Raw genomic sequence first — 16,941 nt, 5'->3', positions numbered from 1 at the left:
TATATATATATATATATATATATATATATATATATATATATATATATATTTAATGGCAATTTTTAATAATCATATTTATTCCTAAATATATTCTTTTATAATATTTTAGACACTTGAGTCACGCTCAATAATATATATAATTAAATACATTTACTTATACAAATATATACTTGTGATCTTCTGATTGTTTTGGGCAATGTATACATTTTATTTATTGCGCTTCTATGCGCTTTTTGCACATCTCTGCGCGCCTCTGCGCGCCCCTACGCGTCTTTGCGCGCTTTTTGCGTGCTTCTGTACGCATAATTCGCGATTATTTCGTTTGCAATGATTTAGATTTTGCGGTCAACGCGATCGGTTTCTTTAATTCACGATATTTTCCATACTTTTTTTTCTCCGCGCCTCACGTTAGAATTTATAGTATCGCGAGTATATTTGCAAAGTGCCGAAATTGGCAGAACCGTTATCAAATATTCACAACGAAATTAATCGTATCACAAGAATATTCGCAAAGTGTCAAAATTGATCGTCTCAAATAGATGTTCACTAGATATATTCGTGAAATTCTTACAACTGCCGTTAAATTAAAAATTCATATATTTCGTCTCGACATATGTAAGAATTATTTATTAATGCCATCAAGGCAGTTATAAAACGTCGTTTATAAATAAATGTTAATCGCGTCGCTAGTGATATAGCAAAGTGCAATCAACGTGGGACGAAACAGAACGGAAACTAGTTGGAGAATTTCAAGTGTGCGACGACGCGGGTCTGGATGCAACAGCAATGGATCTGGCTGGACATCGGTGGACTTCGACGCAATATGGTGAGTATTGAATTCCAGTACTCACAGAGTGCCTTATTATGTAATGCATGCGTAGTAGTAAATCGCATTGACTTTCAACGAAAAGAGTGAGAGTATTGTTACACGCTGTGGAACTGAAATTTTAAATCGGCAAAAGGAGATTTTAGAGAGTAACAAAAGGAAAATTCTTGGGAGGGGGAGGGAAGGATACTGAATGACTCAAGATCGCGTATATGTATCGCGTATACAAGGTATACGTATCCTTCAATAATCGGACGTTCGTCATAAGACGTTAAGATACCAGCGGAAAAATTAGAAAGTTGACGATAACCCATTCGCATTTTATCAATATTAAAAAGTTCTACTGGCATAAATTCTACTTGGGCGCGTCGTACTCGTCAACGTTGCAACATGGGCGAGTACACGGGAGGCCACGGTTTTCCGTACGGAAACTTCGTTGAAAATTGCGAGCAGCTTATTATCGAACTTCTCTCGGGAAAGAGAGTAGGGGAAGAGAGAGAAAAGAGGGGAAGGGTAAGACGTTATGGATATTAAATATCGTAAAATTCTTCGCCGCGCCGGAATGTATAGGCCGTAACCGAATTAGTAGCTCTCGCCGCCCAACATACAATCCTTTGCCCGTAACAAGGAGTTTTATTAATCCCCGGGCACTGTAAACTCTTTGTCGCTGCTTCGAGGTAATTCAGGCAATTTTCACGCCTGGGCTTTCCATTATCCGAGGGGAGGCTGTTCGTTTCGTTAACGTCGTTATAGTGACAGGTCATTCTGAAAAATCACAAAGCTCCCCCTCTTCCCCTGCTCGGTTTCCTACTCATTCTCGCCAATTGATCCCTTAAAGGCGGCTTATAACCAGGCGTAACTTCATCGAGGATCAATATCGTATTAATAATGAAGGCTTTATTCCGTCGAAACGCGCCATCGAATTAAATCCGTGCGGTAGGAAGGTGAAATGTGCAGTACAACCTTTTGTCGCTGGTACCATATCGGACTGATCAATATTTGATAGTTAAATATAATAACAGCAAGTGTTTCTAGTACACACGGCGTGTTTGCTTTAAAGTGCGTATGCGGGCAGACGGATGGACGGGTCGATGCGTTCGAAAATAAACAGCCGATGGCAAAGAAGGCAAAACAGGCTAGCGCGATTATCGCGATGATTTGAGCAATTTATTCCATAAATGCCATCGCACTGCGCAATTATTTACTCCCTACTGGTCAAGCGTTACTTGACAATAATTTTGCGCATCACTTGGTCATGCGCAATACGAAGCGCATTTAGTGAAATTCACGCGATGCTAGCAATCATTTACAAGAATATCCGTCTGTCAATGGTCCTCGGTTTACTTCGGCGCTCGTCGGTCGCGAAACTACAACTACGGCTTGCCTCTCAAATTTATTCGGTATATATGGTGGAGTTTTGTCACTCTCGTCGCGCGCGAATTTTCGTCGAACAACGCGAGATATCCGTTTATAATTTCATGCACTGGCATAATGTCAAATATTCGTAAATTATGAGAATATATATTTTGCGAAATGTAGGTGTTAATTATCTCGACATAACCGGACATTTATATGATAGAATTAATCACACATTATCAATTTAATTAATCGAATCCACGATAATCATTTCGTTTTATAAAATATTTAGGCAATTAGTCGTTAAATGTGAGATCCTAATGACCCTCATGGAACCGTGTCGCGAAGACGAGCAATAGATTTGTATCGGGCGTTTCCCCAAGTTTCCTACTCGTCGGGAATTCATTGCAAATGAACTTTACACGATTTGCCTGACGCGCACCGTCACGTGCATCGCGCATGTAATCGAGCATCGGGAGTGTTGATTGAACTATCGCACAGTGCGGTGTATCAATCGAAGTAATATTAATTACCTGTTTTACTCGCCGCGCTGCAATGCACTCTACGCGTTCTCGTCCGCTATATTAATTGTGCTAACTTCGTCTGGCGCATTTCGATTCATCGTCCTGTCGACGATGAAACGAAAATATATCAAATTTTACCGGTAAAGCCAAGCAGCTTGAAAACATCACGGACAGGCACCGGTGATGGTGAATCTTAGGGCGGATTATGTTCGAACGGAATAGGAACTCTAAAATAATCGATTAACCCACGTCATTATATCCTTGACGAGCCGAGAGAAGCTCGATTTAATACTTCTCGCGTTGAGACGGAAGGTCACGTCGCCAGTTCTGGTGCCGCTTGCGCGCGTCTGCAAACGCACTTTTCTCCTTCGCGAGTGGCCAAAGTAAACGGCCAAACAAGCAAACAGACACTCTACAAATCTCGTCACCCAACAGCCACCACCCGCACGTAACTCTGCCCGGCTAAAGAAATATTCGCGAAGTCGACTCTCGACGGAAAGTCGTTCCGGAGTTTCAGCGTTTCATTTTTCTCGTTTTGTATCCTTTACCTTTCCGCCCCTCTCTCTCTGCCCTCAACCTCCGCGACCGCCCCTCCGCGACCTCCCCTCCGACTCTTTTTGACTCACTCGGTTCGCTCGCTCTTATTTTCTCCCGTTGCACTGTTCATGTTACTGCGCGATCCGGTATATGCAATTAATTACATTCTTTCGCAAATCCCTCTCTCTTGCGAATTTGTTATGAGCTACGTTTTATTTATAGGACAATTATTTTTTCTAGTACTTTTTATTGCTGGATCTTTCTCTTTCACCCTCTGTCTCTCTCGTTTTTTTCCACTGTCTCGTTTTTCATTCCGCTCCCTTTCGCGTCTCCTCCCTTTTTCCACATCGTTCTCTGCCGGTCTCAGTTTTCCGATTGTCTCGCGGAAGCGGCTTTGCCTATCGTAACGAGGGAGGTCCGTGGCTCTGTCGCGATTCGACGGTGCCGGTAATGCAAAACATAAGCAAAAGAGCGAGGCTTTGTCGACGGGCGCGTTACGCCCGCTAAATTCATCGGGACGCATAAATGTGAGGGGCCCGAGTGTGACAGAGAGAGCAAGGGAGGGAAAAAGGGTAGTCGCGTTAGTGAAATCCTCTCGTTCGTCGCTTTCCGAAATCGCTTCGTACCGGAGGTTGCTTGCGAATGAACGCTGACTTACGAAAGGCTTCCTCGTGTGCGAGATACGAGACACGTTCGCACAACGTTTCGATGGTTTCAGAGATACCATTTTGTTAAAAAAAAAAAAAAAAGAAAACAAATATTCGCGATTCTGCACGCTGAAATTTTACACGAAATATAGCGTGTATTTCCCTGTTTGGAATTAATATCGGGCGCATTCTTTTAACGCGACTTTCTCGCGCGGAGTTTTCGCGCGGAGGGAAAACTTGGAAAGTTGACGAGAGATTGGCCGCGTTTATGAAAAGTGGTGTGTCCGAAGTTAAATAAAAAAAAAAAAAGAAAAAGAAATTCTAAATAAGGCCGGGAATTTTTGCATCCACAAACGGTAGCGCCGTTTCATCGATGACATCGCTCGCCTTTAGAAAAGCCGCCGTAAAAGGAGGGGCTCGTTTAATTCAACTCAATTTATTCTTCCGTTTGCCCGCTTCTGAATGGCCCCCCTTTTCCATTCACCCTTCGTTAAGCGGCCGATAAGCGGAAGTGCCCGATTGGCCGGATGCTGCCTTTCTGTAGTCCGCACGTCCCGCTTCTTATTTATCCCTTTCAGCGTCACGCATTTACCGCTCGATATTCGATATACAGCGGAACACTTCGCATTTCCCAACCGGCACTTCGTTCCGCTCGTAATTATTGTTTCGTGGATACTTCGCCGTGTCGCAACTACTTCACGTAACTATCTCCGCAATCCGGAAGCCGCAGCGTCGTCTGCGGGCCCCCTCCGGGTTTATTTTGAACGCGGCTCGTTTTGGAATTATTCGACGCGATCGTGACTCTGGTCGCGTATCGCCCTATCATATTCATTTCGCGGATGATACGTGAAGGGAGCACGAGCGAGTAGCGTTTTACATTATGCTCGAGTTACTCGAGGGTAATTTCATTGGTGACTATAAAACTACACCGCTTCGCGAATAACGAGTCAGACATTTTTATACGTTGGAAAGTATTTGGTTAGCGTATGTAATACTTGATCGTCCTTATACGTTGTAAGAGGAAGAATTTTAAGGAGACGTTGGAATCGAATTTACCGACAGAATATTAACTTTTTCCGGTAAAGTTTACATTATATTGGCTGCACAGAGCGACAAATGCTTTCACACAGTAAAAATACGTGCGAGAATGCATTGAAGAATTGCTCCATATATGACAAGAACGATAAAAAAATATCAAAATTGATATTTCGAGTGTAAATTGGCCTGTCAGATGCTGGAAGTTAAAGTAAATATTCGCCTGATACAAAAGATTTATAGCTTGTATATATAGAATACGCGAGTTTACTTCGCTCAAAAAAATTTCAAAGAACTTTGTTGTACCTTTACATCTGAATTTATAGACTTAAAAATATCGGGAAGGTTTCTATATATGCGTGATTAGGCCTTCCGTTAAATATGATAAAACAAAGCAACACACATTTACGTAAAATCTACATGTAAATCTACAATGTAATATAAAGAAATACAAAAAAGAAAGCATGATTGCATTAGTGACGATCGTTTCTATGTTATCGACATTTTTATCATTGACTCAAACATTCCCTTAAATTGAAAAGGGAGAAACCTTGTCATTTCAGGAATATTGGATATTTGTAGTCGCTTTAGAATTACGTTTCCTTTTGCATCGATTCGCATTGGTAACATTTATAGATCGCAACGCGCGCTAAATCAAGACTGAAATGCAATGATACAGTGCGGTTTGCGCGGATAATCAAATATCACTATCAAATTTTTTGCCTTAGTAAATGCGCATCAGAAAACGCTTCATATCGTCCATACGCGATCTTTTTCGAGTAGAACGAGCCATGTGCTTTTGCATGACAGATTATCGATTCCAGTTTTGGAAAACTGGGACGTTCTCTGGTCGATGTGATGATATTTTAAAGTCCAGAAAATTCTACGTGAGAATTTCCATTGAAAATTGATCGATCCTACATGTTACGTACGTATAGTTTCTCTTACGTGTGCTGCAAGCGTCGAGAATAATAGAGATCCACGAATCGAAGCGTGAGCTTTCTCGGCCGCACGGTAGACTCGTGGAAGGGTTGAACGGAATGTAATGGACTAAGGGGAGGGCACCCCGATGCGCGGCGACAGTCCGTCGACTATCGGAATCGCGATGTAAATTGGGCAATTTACGAAGAGAACGGAAGAATGCGCGGTCGTTAGGGGAATGCGTATTGGGTGCAGGTGTCACGGCGCGTTCCCGTTCGCGAGAAACGGATCCGCAAAGAATATCCCAGACGCGCTAGTTTTCCTCTAGGAAATCTTATTTACCCGCCGCGCCGAGAGCGAAGAGGCGGAGAAAGGGGGTACGGAAAACCGGCTGGGTTAGTGACGGAGGAGGGGGAAGGTGGCGAGGGGTAGACGGCTGAAATTGAGTGACGTCAGTAATCAAATGCCATTCACCCGTTATGAAGACGTTTCGCCTCGATGGAAATTATCATGCGAATGCGCGACTGGCGGAGGCGATAAAACCTTGATAGTTTGCGAAATTTTCTTGTCTACGTCAAACTATAATATCCACTCATCTCTCTCTCTTCTTTTTTCGCAGTCATCCCCCTATCCTTTGCGCTCGCCCTCCTCCTTTCTTTCCTCCCCTTTACTGTCGCGCGCCGTTCGTTTCCTTCTCTCTCTGTCTCTGCATCTGTACTCTTTATTAAAATCGTAATCTCTTATTTTCTGCCGCGGATACTCACGCTTCGGCCTGTACGCCGAAACGTTCGCGCTGTCTGTTTAATTCTCCGCCGAGACATTTCAGAACGGGACGATGATAACTTTATATTCGTCTTTTAGACGCCTACTGTTCTCATCGACGAAGCCCGCAGAAATTTTTCCGTACGTTCCCGCATAATTTATCTGTCGCTTATCGCGCTTGATTCCACCTTGTCGTATTGATCAGGGATCTCTTTTCGTCTCGGTCGTTTATAATTCAAAGATTATTGACGTCAATAACGTGACGGCATTTGTATAAGTTTGTTTAATAATTAATTATTACGTATAATAATGGATGAATTAATGGATGATTAATGTGGTACCCGAAATAATCTCGATTTATCGATTTGTTTAATTAGCTTTTATTATGTAGATACTCGAATATGTGAACGTAAAATCTGATACTCTGCGCGCGTCTCCGTTAAAACCGCTTTATTTCTATTTCTGCAAATAAAGCCCACTTGAAGCGAACTGAAAACCCATTTGCATTGTCGAAAGCTTAATCCGCGTGGAAAGCCTTTTAAATTCCAATATCAAATAAATCTTTTCCCTTTTCTTCCTCTCCTTCCTCACCGCTGGCCCATCTCGTCGTCCAAGTCGTGCGCTAAGAAAAGCTCTAAGTTTTTCATTTACATCGCGTTAAGTGCAGATAACTTCACTGATACTTGGATACTCGCACAACAAACACGCGGTTTTATTTATTCGAGCGGCAGGAGCGAAAAATGAGCGATAATACCACCGGATGTTTTTAGAAACCGAAGCACCGAATTATCCGCTTTTTATGTCCAGCACGCGTTAGCATTCAGAAAAAAAAAGCAATAATATCTCAGCGAGAGAGGGCGGAAGGTCGTAAGGCTAATATCGCCGTATGTCGCGCCGTGCGCGTGTGCGTTTCAAAAGCGGATTAGTTCCGGTATTGTATTTACAGGTGGTCGTGCGCATCGAGCGGCTTAGTTGCAAAATTGCCTGTACACAGCGCAACATATATATATATATATATATATATATATATATATATATATATATATATATACACATATATATATCCCGTAGCCTCTCGTATTCATCGGGTTCGACGACTCTCGAAATCTGCAAACGCGAACGCTCGCGTGACGCGATAGGTATCTCCATTCTCGCGGCCGGTAGTCCTAATATCGCGGAGATCAGCTGGGAGTTTCGTACTTGCTCGTAAGGATTTTGCCGAATTAATCTTGTTTCTTTACGAAAAGTCACCGCAAGTCCGCCGGGGACACTTGTCGTGCTTCATCTCGGTGTCGCGGATCGTTATCGCGATTAATATGTCCAATCTCAATCTGACAGTATTATTGATCTACTACTCACGCGTAAATTCGCGAATAAGATAAGGATGAGAATACTCACCGAAGATGTCGTTTGGGTAAATCAGCAGTGCCAGTAACACCATGAGTAGTGCCTTTTGCCGATCCACCATTTTGCCGCAATCATGGATCCAGCTGCAACGCGAAGCATTATTATGTAACGTTGCGCAGCGAGCAGTTTTTATATTTTCTAATTTTTTCCGCGTATCTATGCACAGCATACAATATCCTCTTTCTCTCTTTCAGTCTCCCTTGTGATGTTTTCTTTTATAATCTCGCGCGCAAGGCGAATACTCGTGTAAATCGCAATTCGGATCAAAAGGATTATGATCTTTGACTGAGTGAACATATTAGAGCTTTTTACATTGTTATATGATTAATTAATAGAATATCATTGATACACATATACCACATTACATATATCACATTCAATGCACCGACGAAAATATTATTTAACGAGAATCGCGCGAGTAATTGAACACGTCGTGTCAGCTAATTATAAGCGCAATCCTCCACGTATATCTTTTCAATGGTTCGCGTATAAATTATTGACGTGCATAATTAAATGAATCCACCACATCTTCGCATTCAAACGGAAATGAAATAAATGTAATTAAAGTAAGAAAGGAGACCGTTGAACCGCTGAATAACGAATATCGTCTGGATTACACTTACAAAAGTATCGGGACTCTATCGTCGATCGATTCTATTCAAATTATCTATTACGACGGCGAGTAACGGTTTGATCGCTGATATGCAAATAACCGACAAGATTCTAAGCATTAAACCCGTCCGATCGTGCGCGCCGTAGTCGTCCCTCAACATTATTGGCCTCGAACGTGTTCGCGTGGCTGCGGAGAAAATAAAAATAATAAAGTAGATACGCGCGCGCGACGTGGTGTAGGAGAGAATATATTACTGACGGGAGCACATTAAAGTCATGTCAGCGTCTGTGACGGTATTCCACAGGGATATCCCCCGATATCCTTTCATCTAGACTTTGCGCACAGATCAAAACGCGCGGCCATCGGGTTTCCGATTATATTGAGGGTCAATGGCGACCCGTTTGTTTCCGCGATATTATATCAAACATCAAAAAAGAATCGCGCAAGTAGATAACAGTAGAGCCCTCCGTTGCGTACGCACGCTCCGCGAGAAATGAGATAATTTTGCACGTAATCCAATCTCCTGAGCCTAACTGGCGACAGAATTTTGCTGGAATTTTGCTTTTTCTCCCCTGAAAACGAGGAATCCCGAGTGATATAAAAATCATTATCATGTAAATTTTTTATTTGCCTGGATAATTCCTTAAAATTGTCATTTTCGTGGTGATTAATTAATCGAATATTAAGTGTCTAAAAATAATCGTTCAATTTATTCCGACAGTAGGGTTCTCCATTATGTGTATACTCTCTGCGAGAAATGAGAGAATTTTATGCGTAAATCCAGTCTCTCTTAAGCCTAACTGACGACAGAATTTTGCTGGAATATTTTTTCCTCTAAAACCTAGAACGAAGAATCTCGAATAAATAATATAAATAATATAAAAATAATTATTATGTTTTATAATTTTAAACTTGTCCGAGTAATTTCTTAAAATTGCTGTAACATTTTCCCGTGGAACATTATTACGTGATGAGCAATCGATTGAAAATTGAACTATTAGAAATGATTTAGAGATAGACTCGTCGAGGTAGACTCGTCGTTGCAACGACGATGACGAACAATCGCGTCGCGTGTCGAGGTATAAGAATCGCGGATGAAAATAGGCGCGTGCAAAAGTGTGGCGCGCAAAGTAATGACGTCGTCCTTGGCGACCCGGTTGGCGAGCGTTGCGCGCGTTAAACGCCAATCAGGCAAGTTTCCCTTGTGCTACGGCGCACTGATAACTCCATTACGAGACGCTGCATAGCTGGCGAGACTTGTTAGACACTTCGAAACATAACATTAAATTGATGTGACAATCATATCAACCTTCTTGCGTTTGCGCTTACAATAAGCGGCGACGACGACGCTCATCCGTCGTCCCCTTTCGCCGTCGAATCGATCGCGCGGAGCAGACGCTTCGACGGTTCATCCGGTTGCTCCGCGCTTTCGTCTCCGGCGAGGTATCGCTTTCTCGAGTACGCGCGGAAGGGTTGAGACGCTCGATTGCACCCCCCGCGCGGGCAGCTGGCATATAAACGCAAAGTCGCGAGTACCCCCACGTCGTCGGGAAGAGCCGTCGCGCACGAAAGTTTGCCCGCCGACAACTCCGCGGCGGAAAACGGCGGAAGTTGGGTACATTTATCGGCCGCAACACCAAGACAGAAGTGTATCCGTCATGTGTAGACACGCGTGGGCCGCGCGACAGGAAACGAAATTCTCGAGTTCCACACGCCCGGCGAGCCCTTCCGCTCGGTCGCAACGGGCAATAGCCACCATCGCGGCCTCGCCCGGCAACTTTCGAATGTGACGAGCGCGAAGGGGCGAGACGATAAAACTCGACACCGGACGCGGTCGCCAAGTTGGCGAAACGTCCTCGAATTCTCCTTCTCTTTCCGCCTCGCCCTTTATCTCGGAATTTGCAACTCTCGTGGATAACTTGGCGCGAGGTCGACGGGGCGAGTAATCGCGGCGAAGGTAACAATTGCCGCGCAAGTCCCACGGTGAAAGCGGAATTTGTACGTTACGGGACATTGCTTGAAGAAGGTGTCTCGAGAATGAAAGTAATCGTTTCGCATGGGGACGGCTCGTTATCGACGGAAGGATTTCTTGGAGGGAAGAGAAAACGATCGATAAAGAAATAACCGCGGCTTATCCCGTTGTGTGCACTTACGATATCCCGTTGTTAACACTTATAACACGGTCGTCCGGCGAAACGAAGAACCCGCGCTGCACCACGGGCGACGTGACTTTATTCAAAGCGGATTTCGTCGTTTACTCGATACACACAGGCCAGAGTAATATCGAGTTTGGATTTCGACTAACAAGAGACCGGGTGCACGAAAAGGTGGCCTGGCAAGCGACGAGCGCGCCGCGCAAACAATGCCATCGAGTAATTAGACGTATACAAGGCGATTCTTCCCCGACGGATAGACAGCCGCGCGCGCGCGGTGGTAGGACGGGTCGTATTGTTTTATAGGGGGTTAGGACGACAATTTGAAACCAGAACGAAGACGCCAAGACGCGCCGCGGTTCTTTGTCTTACGATGCGCCTTTGTGCATTCTGCGCGAATTTTCAACGAAAACTCTCCCTGTCTGCTCGGCTCGCGTCCACCCACCGCGGTCGGTATTGCGGCATAAGCGAGATACTCGCGCTATACTGCTTTACATTCGCTCGAATGCCGAAACGTGAAGAAGAAGAACACGACGTGACTCGAATGAGAACTCCACGTATCATCGTGGCTGTTCCGCCGTGGTTATCTGTAATAAATAATATCTCTGATAACTTTGCACTCGCTTGGTCGTCAACGCAATTGCGAATCTCTCATTAGAAACGACGAAGAGTCGCGAACACTACGTATATGTGTGGGTAACAAAGGGACGTTCGGCCGAACGCAAATTATTGGGGATCTCTGAAGTATTAGAGTAACCTCAGTGGTTACAGTCCGTGATTAGTCAGACGCGCCGAGCTAAGCCCAGTCGTGTACACCTGAGTTCGGTAATTTACGACCAAGCTATTGTAACATTTATCGTGCAAGTATATACATGACACTTTCGGGTGAAACACACGATTATTACTGTCGTCTCGTAATTGAATAGGGACAGGCGGTCGAAATAAGACCCTTCGATAATTATTAAATTTTATCGTGTTGCAATAATATATGTTGCAATATCTGCTTGCAAACATATTTAAAATAGATCCAACGCGTTGTTTTAACTCGAGCTTGGTTAATAAGGAATAAAATGTCGTGTTATGAATTTATAGTTATATTTGTTATTCTTCCATCCACATCGAGTTTTTGTTCAACTTACTCGTTCGCGTGCGACACGATTGATCCCGGGAATCGAGAAAGGCCGGCGAGAAATTGCATAAAATCGTAATGAATATTTCGCACGATATAACAATCCCGAATTTAATCTAAAATTCTCCGAGTCCGGCGAAGTTTCCCCTTCTAATGAGTTCATTTAAACGCGTAAAATTCAGATCTTCCTAATTACGGAACTTTGAGATGCACGCAGTTGGAAATTAAACCATGCCGTGGTCGCATGATAAATGCATCCACAATCCGAACGTCCGTTCGTTGCGATCGGAGCAACGAACGAATCTTGTCGTGATAAATTCCGCCTCCCCTCGATTATCTTTTTATCTGATTATCCGTCTCTCTATATTCGACGATTGCACACCGGCGTCTCTCGCCAGGAACGCGTCTCGCGCGCGAACACTTTGTTACGCGAAAATTAGATTATACCTGACAAGTGCCGGGGATTGCATGAAAAAAAGAAAAAAGGAAGAAGGACAATTCACCAGCGCGTATCGCTGGCGCTCTAATGCGATCTATGTATGTAAAGTAACGTCGTATGGAGCATAACCACGTGCGGATATGAGCAAATGGTTTTTACAACGCGAGCATTATGGCAGTTGTAATTCTTGCGAGTACTCCGGACCACCCGGAGCAGCGGCGACGGCACTGGCAGCGGCACTGGCGGCGGCTCACTTGCACAAGAAACTAATCTGCATTCGAAATTTCATCCTTGTCGAATGTGAAATGAAATTTCCAGTGAGCTGACGTCGTGTCACGTGGCGCACTTGCGTTCATTTAAGGAAACCCCGACGAGCTTCGAGGTCGAAACGTTTGTCAACCATGGCATTCGTTTGCGTTCAGAATCGGGTGTCGTTTCGCATCGCGTTGCTTCGCGATCTCGTTTCCCGCGAATGTCCGTTTATCCGACCAGCCGTAAACACGATTGGCTCTGAGAGACACCCGAAACACGAGATCATCGTATCAAATCCGCGCGGTTCTCGTCGTCGTCGTCGTCGTCGTCGTCGTCGTCGTCGTCGTCGTCGTCGTCGTCGTCGTCGTCGTCGTCGTCGTCGTCGTCGTTTTACGACGTCCCTTCTCTTACGGGAGGTAAGAGCAGTTCTTCCGCTTTCACCTTGGACTTTTTGTGGTGTGCGGTCGCCGATAGTAACTGCCGGAAAATGTCAATCCAAGTGAAGTGGTTAGTGTCGGTAACCGCCGAAGTGACCGCTGAAGCATATTAAGGTGCGCCTATATTTTCTGAGGCCCTCGGGCGCTGCGGTTTTTCGGGCATAGTACTTTATAATTTCGCGTGTACTAAATAAAAATGAAAGGACTGGGACAAGAAACAAAAAAGTTTTATTCAGTGCACGGGAACGTGATAGCGAAAGTCACGATAAGACGAAAAAACTGACGAAAACGTAAATTTCAACCTGTATGATTTGTCTCTTTCCAAGTAAACAAGTTTCGCATTTTCATTTCGATTATTTGAGAAACTGATTTAGTTATGAGTCGCGGAATCTATGAATATTTTCAAAAATACAGAGAGAAAGTGCGGAGGTAAAGACCGCAGTCGAGAACGGCTGGGGAATTCGAGGTACTGGAGAATTCATTTTGAAAGATCTCGGGCTGCGCTAAGACTAAGTAATCGCAAGACTAAGTAATCCGCACGATAGCTAATTTGATCATCGTTTCGTGTGGCGTGTCGTACCACTGACGACCGGGCTTTGTGATCGCAATTTGTCCGAGAGCGCTTTCACTGCCGTCGTAAACGAAGAAAAAGAAGCCGTTCGCGTTGCCGCTCACCCCCAGACGGAAAGTTTCCCTTTCTAATGAAGAAAGAAATCCGCCGAGCTACTGCATCCGTTTTAACGAAGTTCACCCGGAGAAAATGTTCATTTTCCGTGTGCGCGCGCGTCTTTCATCCCCTCGGATTCAATACACAACGCGGAGAATCACAACGGATCGAGAGCGTTTTTTAATTCGAGTTCTTCGAGGGGCAGACAGGAGGCGGCGACGATACAACTCCTCCGTGCGATTTGACAGGCGACGGATAAACGACGATCAAACTCAGTCACGTCAAAAGTAATTAATTAAGCTGTTTGTGCGCCGGGAATCAATCCGGAGCAAACTGCGGCCGTACGCACTTAGTCACGATTAATCTCACCTTCCTCCTCCGTTTTCATCAGTTTGAAAATTTAAAAGCTATCTTTCTCTACTTATGAAGAATACAAACTTATAGAAATATATATGTATATTGCTCTCTAAATTCCTCGGAGTGGAGTCTCAGCCAAAACGAGTGAAAAGTGGCAATGTTTTCACTCGAAGCGATAGTGAAAATACTGCCACTCGAAATTGCAAGAGTGAATGTTTCATTCAAGTTTAGAGAGGCTTGTGCCTCTCTATGAACGAATGTTTCGACCGATTGGAGTGAAATGTTCCTGTGGAGTACGTCAGATTCACTCTTCAATTTCGAGTGAAAACAATTCAGACTTCATATAGAGAAAAATTCACCCTCTACATGAGTGAAAAAATCACTGAAATTCCAATAAGTTGGTGGTCACTTTACTTTTCGAGAGAACTACTTTTACTCCAAGAAATTCAGAGAACATTTAGAGAAGGAATTTACTATTTATCCAAGAAATTTAGAGAACGCGTGATACACACACACACACATATGTATGTATCGTGTTATCACACATTTTTTCAAGACTTGCCAATATTTAACAAGATTTTGCTGTGGAAAGTGTACTATCTCGTGTTATAGATAGAAATATTATCCTCCATTATCTCTTTGCACCACCAGGATTATAAAAGTTATCTCTCGCGTCTCCGCTTGAGAAGTTGTTCCCTCTCGTGTTTAGCTCCTGCTCGAGAGGTGAGACGCAGAGAAAGATGAATGAAGATTCGGGTAACGAATACGACAGAGGGAGGGGGGGGGACCTTTCCTCTCCTTCCGTTCTTATTATCAGTTACTGCTTTTGGGAGGGGGCGAGCGGCTCGTTTCGATCCGCCGCGGCGAAAGGCCGTGATAAAAAGAGCAACGACTATCACTCGCGATATTACGAAAGGGCTAGTATCGTAGCAACAGACGCTCCTGCTGCTGATAAAGGGAAGACGGGGGTGACTACAATCCCCTCGTGTCTTCGTGTTCGCCGGCCGACGATAGGTCTCAATGTTTTCCACCTTCCTCTGTCTCGTCCTCCCTCTTCCTCGCTGTGCCCCGATATTCGCTGGAAAATAGTTTCGAGCACTTGGCGGTACGCACAATATGCGGAGATTCCGCGCTATTCCAGAGACCGACCGACCTCCCCTCGTTTTTATCTCGCCCCGCATTTCCTTCAACGGCTGCGCGTCGCTGCGATAACTCGTCGCGGATAATCGCGCCCTTCTCGTAACCGAAGATTAGCCCTTCGTGTCAAACTCGGGTAGACACAACCCGACTGCTTGCATGTGCGCGTTGAAGAGAACAGACGTACAGGACGTGCCAAAAATCGCGCTCCCTCCTAATCGCGATCGATCTCGCCTCGATGGAGATTGAAAAATCCTTGCGATCTTAGAAGATTGTTCGAATTTAAGTCTTTAAAAGGAGAGACCGCGACATTGTGTCGCAATATCACGTTGTATTTTCCCACGAGGCAAACAAGTAAGGCGATTCGTTTCTTTAAGAAGAGAGTCCAGCCATCGATAAATATCCTCTCAACCGGCATAGAGCACCTGTAGCTGCGCTCCTGAATTAGCGGCATCGCGCCGCAATTTCAGTACGGTCATCTCCGTTAATGGCGCTCCATGGACGTTAGTGCATCGCGAAAGTGCAAAAAGTCATAAAGCGTGACGGCTGAGCGAAGGAAACGTCAGGAAAATACGACTCGCGCGAGGCTCCGTCTAAATCCATACGATATCGCTTATCCTGATATTGGCAATCTTCGATATCCTGATAGCAACAGATATTACTTTGTACGATATCTGTACGTGGCCCCTTGTGTTTGCCGGAACTTCCATTCTCGGTGCATTTATTGAAGCTACTACGACGATACGGAAATATGTAAAAATTTCATATTTGAGGAAAGAGAGCGGAGAGACTCGCGCTTCGCGACGAATCCGTATCATCGTGAGATTACAATTGTTTCCAAAAAGTATGCGAAACAATTTGGTTGTTTTCTCTTCGAGATTCAACGTTCGTTTTTTAACACGTCTTTACACGCCTGATCTGCCTCTCGTGTCCCTTCAGAACTTGTCAGTGTTCGCACTGAATTCCGAATTACAATCACGCAGTTGCATCCCCGGCAAGAAAAAGACTTTATTGATTGTACTATGCAAATGTGGATGTGCTCGACAGCGTCCTGCCGTAACGTTCCTCTCTCATTAACATGAGGGATTCATGTAAGACCCTTAGGGATTCATGACGGCCCCAGCGTTGCCGAATCGTCTCTCTAGTATCTACTTGAATTGAAAAACAGAGTTGATTGAAAAATTCATGGCCAAATTTACGTGCACATTCATCCTCCATTTTCGACCGTACGTAATTTGATAATCATTGTCGTATCGATATTTTACTCACGGCAAAATTGGTTGAAAAACAGTCGAAGCGATAGCTGAAACTGGGGCTCAGACCGTAGCTCAGACAGGGAAATTAATGTACGACTTTACAGTATAACCGGTTCACTAATAGACTTTTACGCGTATTAAACGAATGAATGGATAAATATGGCGTAAACAGACATGGGAATGAACTTAATGTAATGTACGAAGCGATACTTTCGCGTTTCTGGGATTTAATTTTTGGCTACGCCGGGGCGCAGTGTAACACACACCTGTACACACGTTTACACACATTCGCTACATGAATTCGCCGCTTAAAAGCGCAAAAACGCGCGCGGCTGGAAAACGCGGCTTTAATGCTCGCGGAATAATAACTCCCACCGCTGAAAATAAATCGTACAAAGAGCCGTGCCCGCGTCCTATTCGCGGTACCGTCGCCTTGTCTTTGACGTTTCTGACTAATGATCCTCGGCCCCGTCCTCCCCCCCCCCC

General features: G+C 44.4%; 1 protein-coding gene across 1 annotated transcript in view; it reads right to left on the bottom strand.

The window, feature by feature from the left end:
• The window catches only part of LOC116843883 (lachesin-like), an 80,382-nt gene that overhangs the window by 41,469 nt on the left and 21,972 nt on the right, over window positions 1-16,941 (bottom strand). The window contains exon 2 of the mRNA XM_032814765.1: window positions 8,007-8,098. Within this exon, the coding sequence (XP_032670656.1) occupies window positions 8,007-8,076 (70 nt within the window). The 5' untranslated portion in view covers window positions 8,077-8,098. The remainder of the gene's footprint in view (window positions 1-8,006; window positions 8,099-16,941) is intronic.

This window comes from Odontomachus brunneus, unplaced genomic scaffold (genome assembly GCF_010583005.1).
Source record: "Odontomachus brunneus isolate Ranch 3 - 2012 unplaced genomic scaffold, Obru_v1 Obru_scaffold_036, whole genome shotgun sequence".
NCBI classification, from domain to species: domain Eukaryota; kingdom Metazoa; phylum Arthropoda; class Insecta; order Hymenoptera; family Formicidae; genus Odontomachus; species Odontomachus brunneus.
This window is presented reverse-complemented; position numbering and strand designations above follow the sequence as displayed.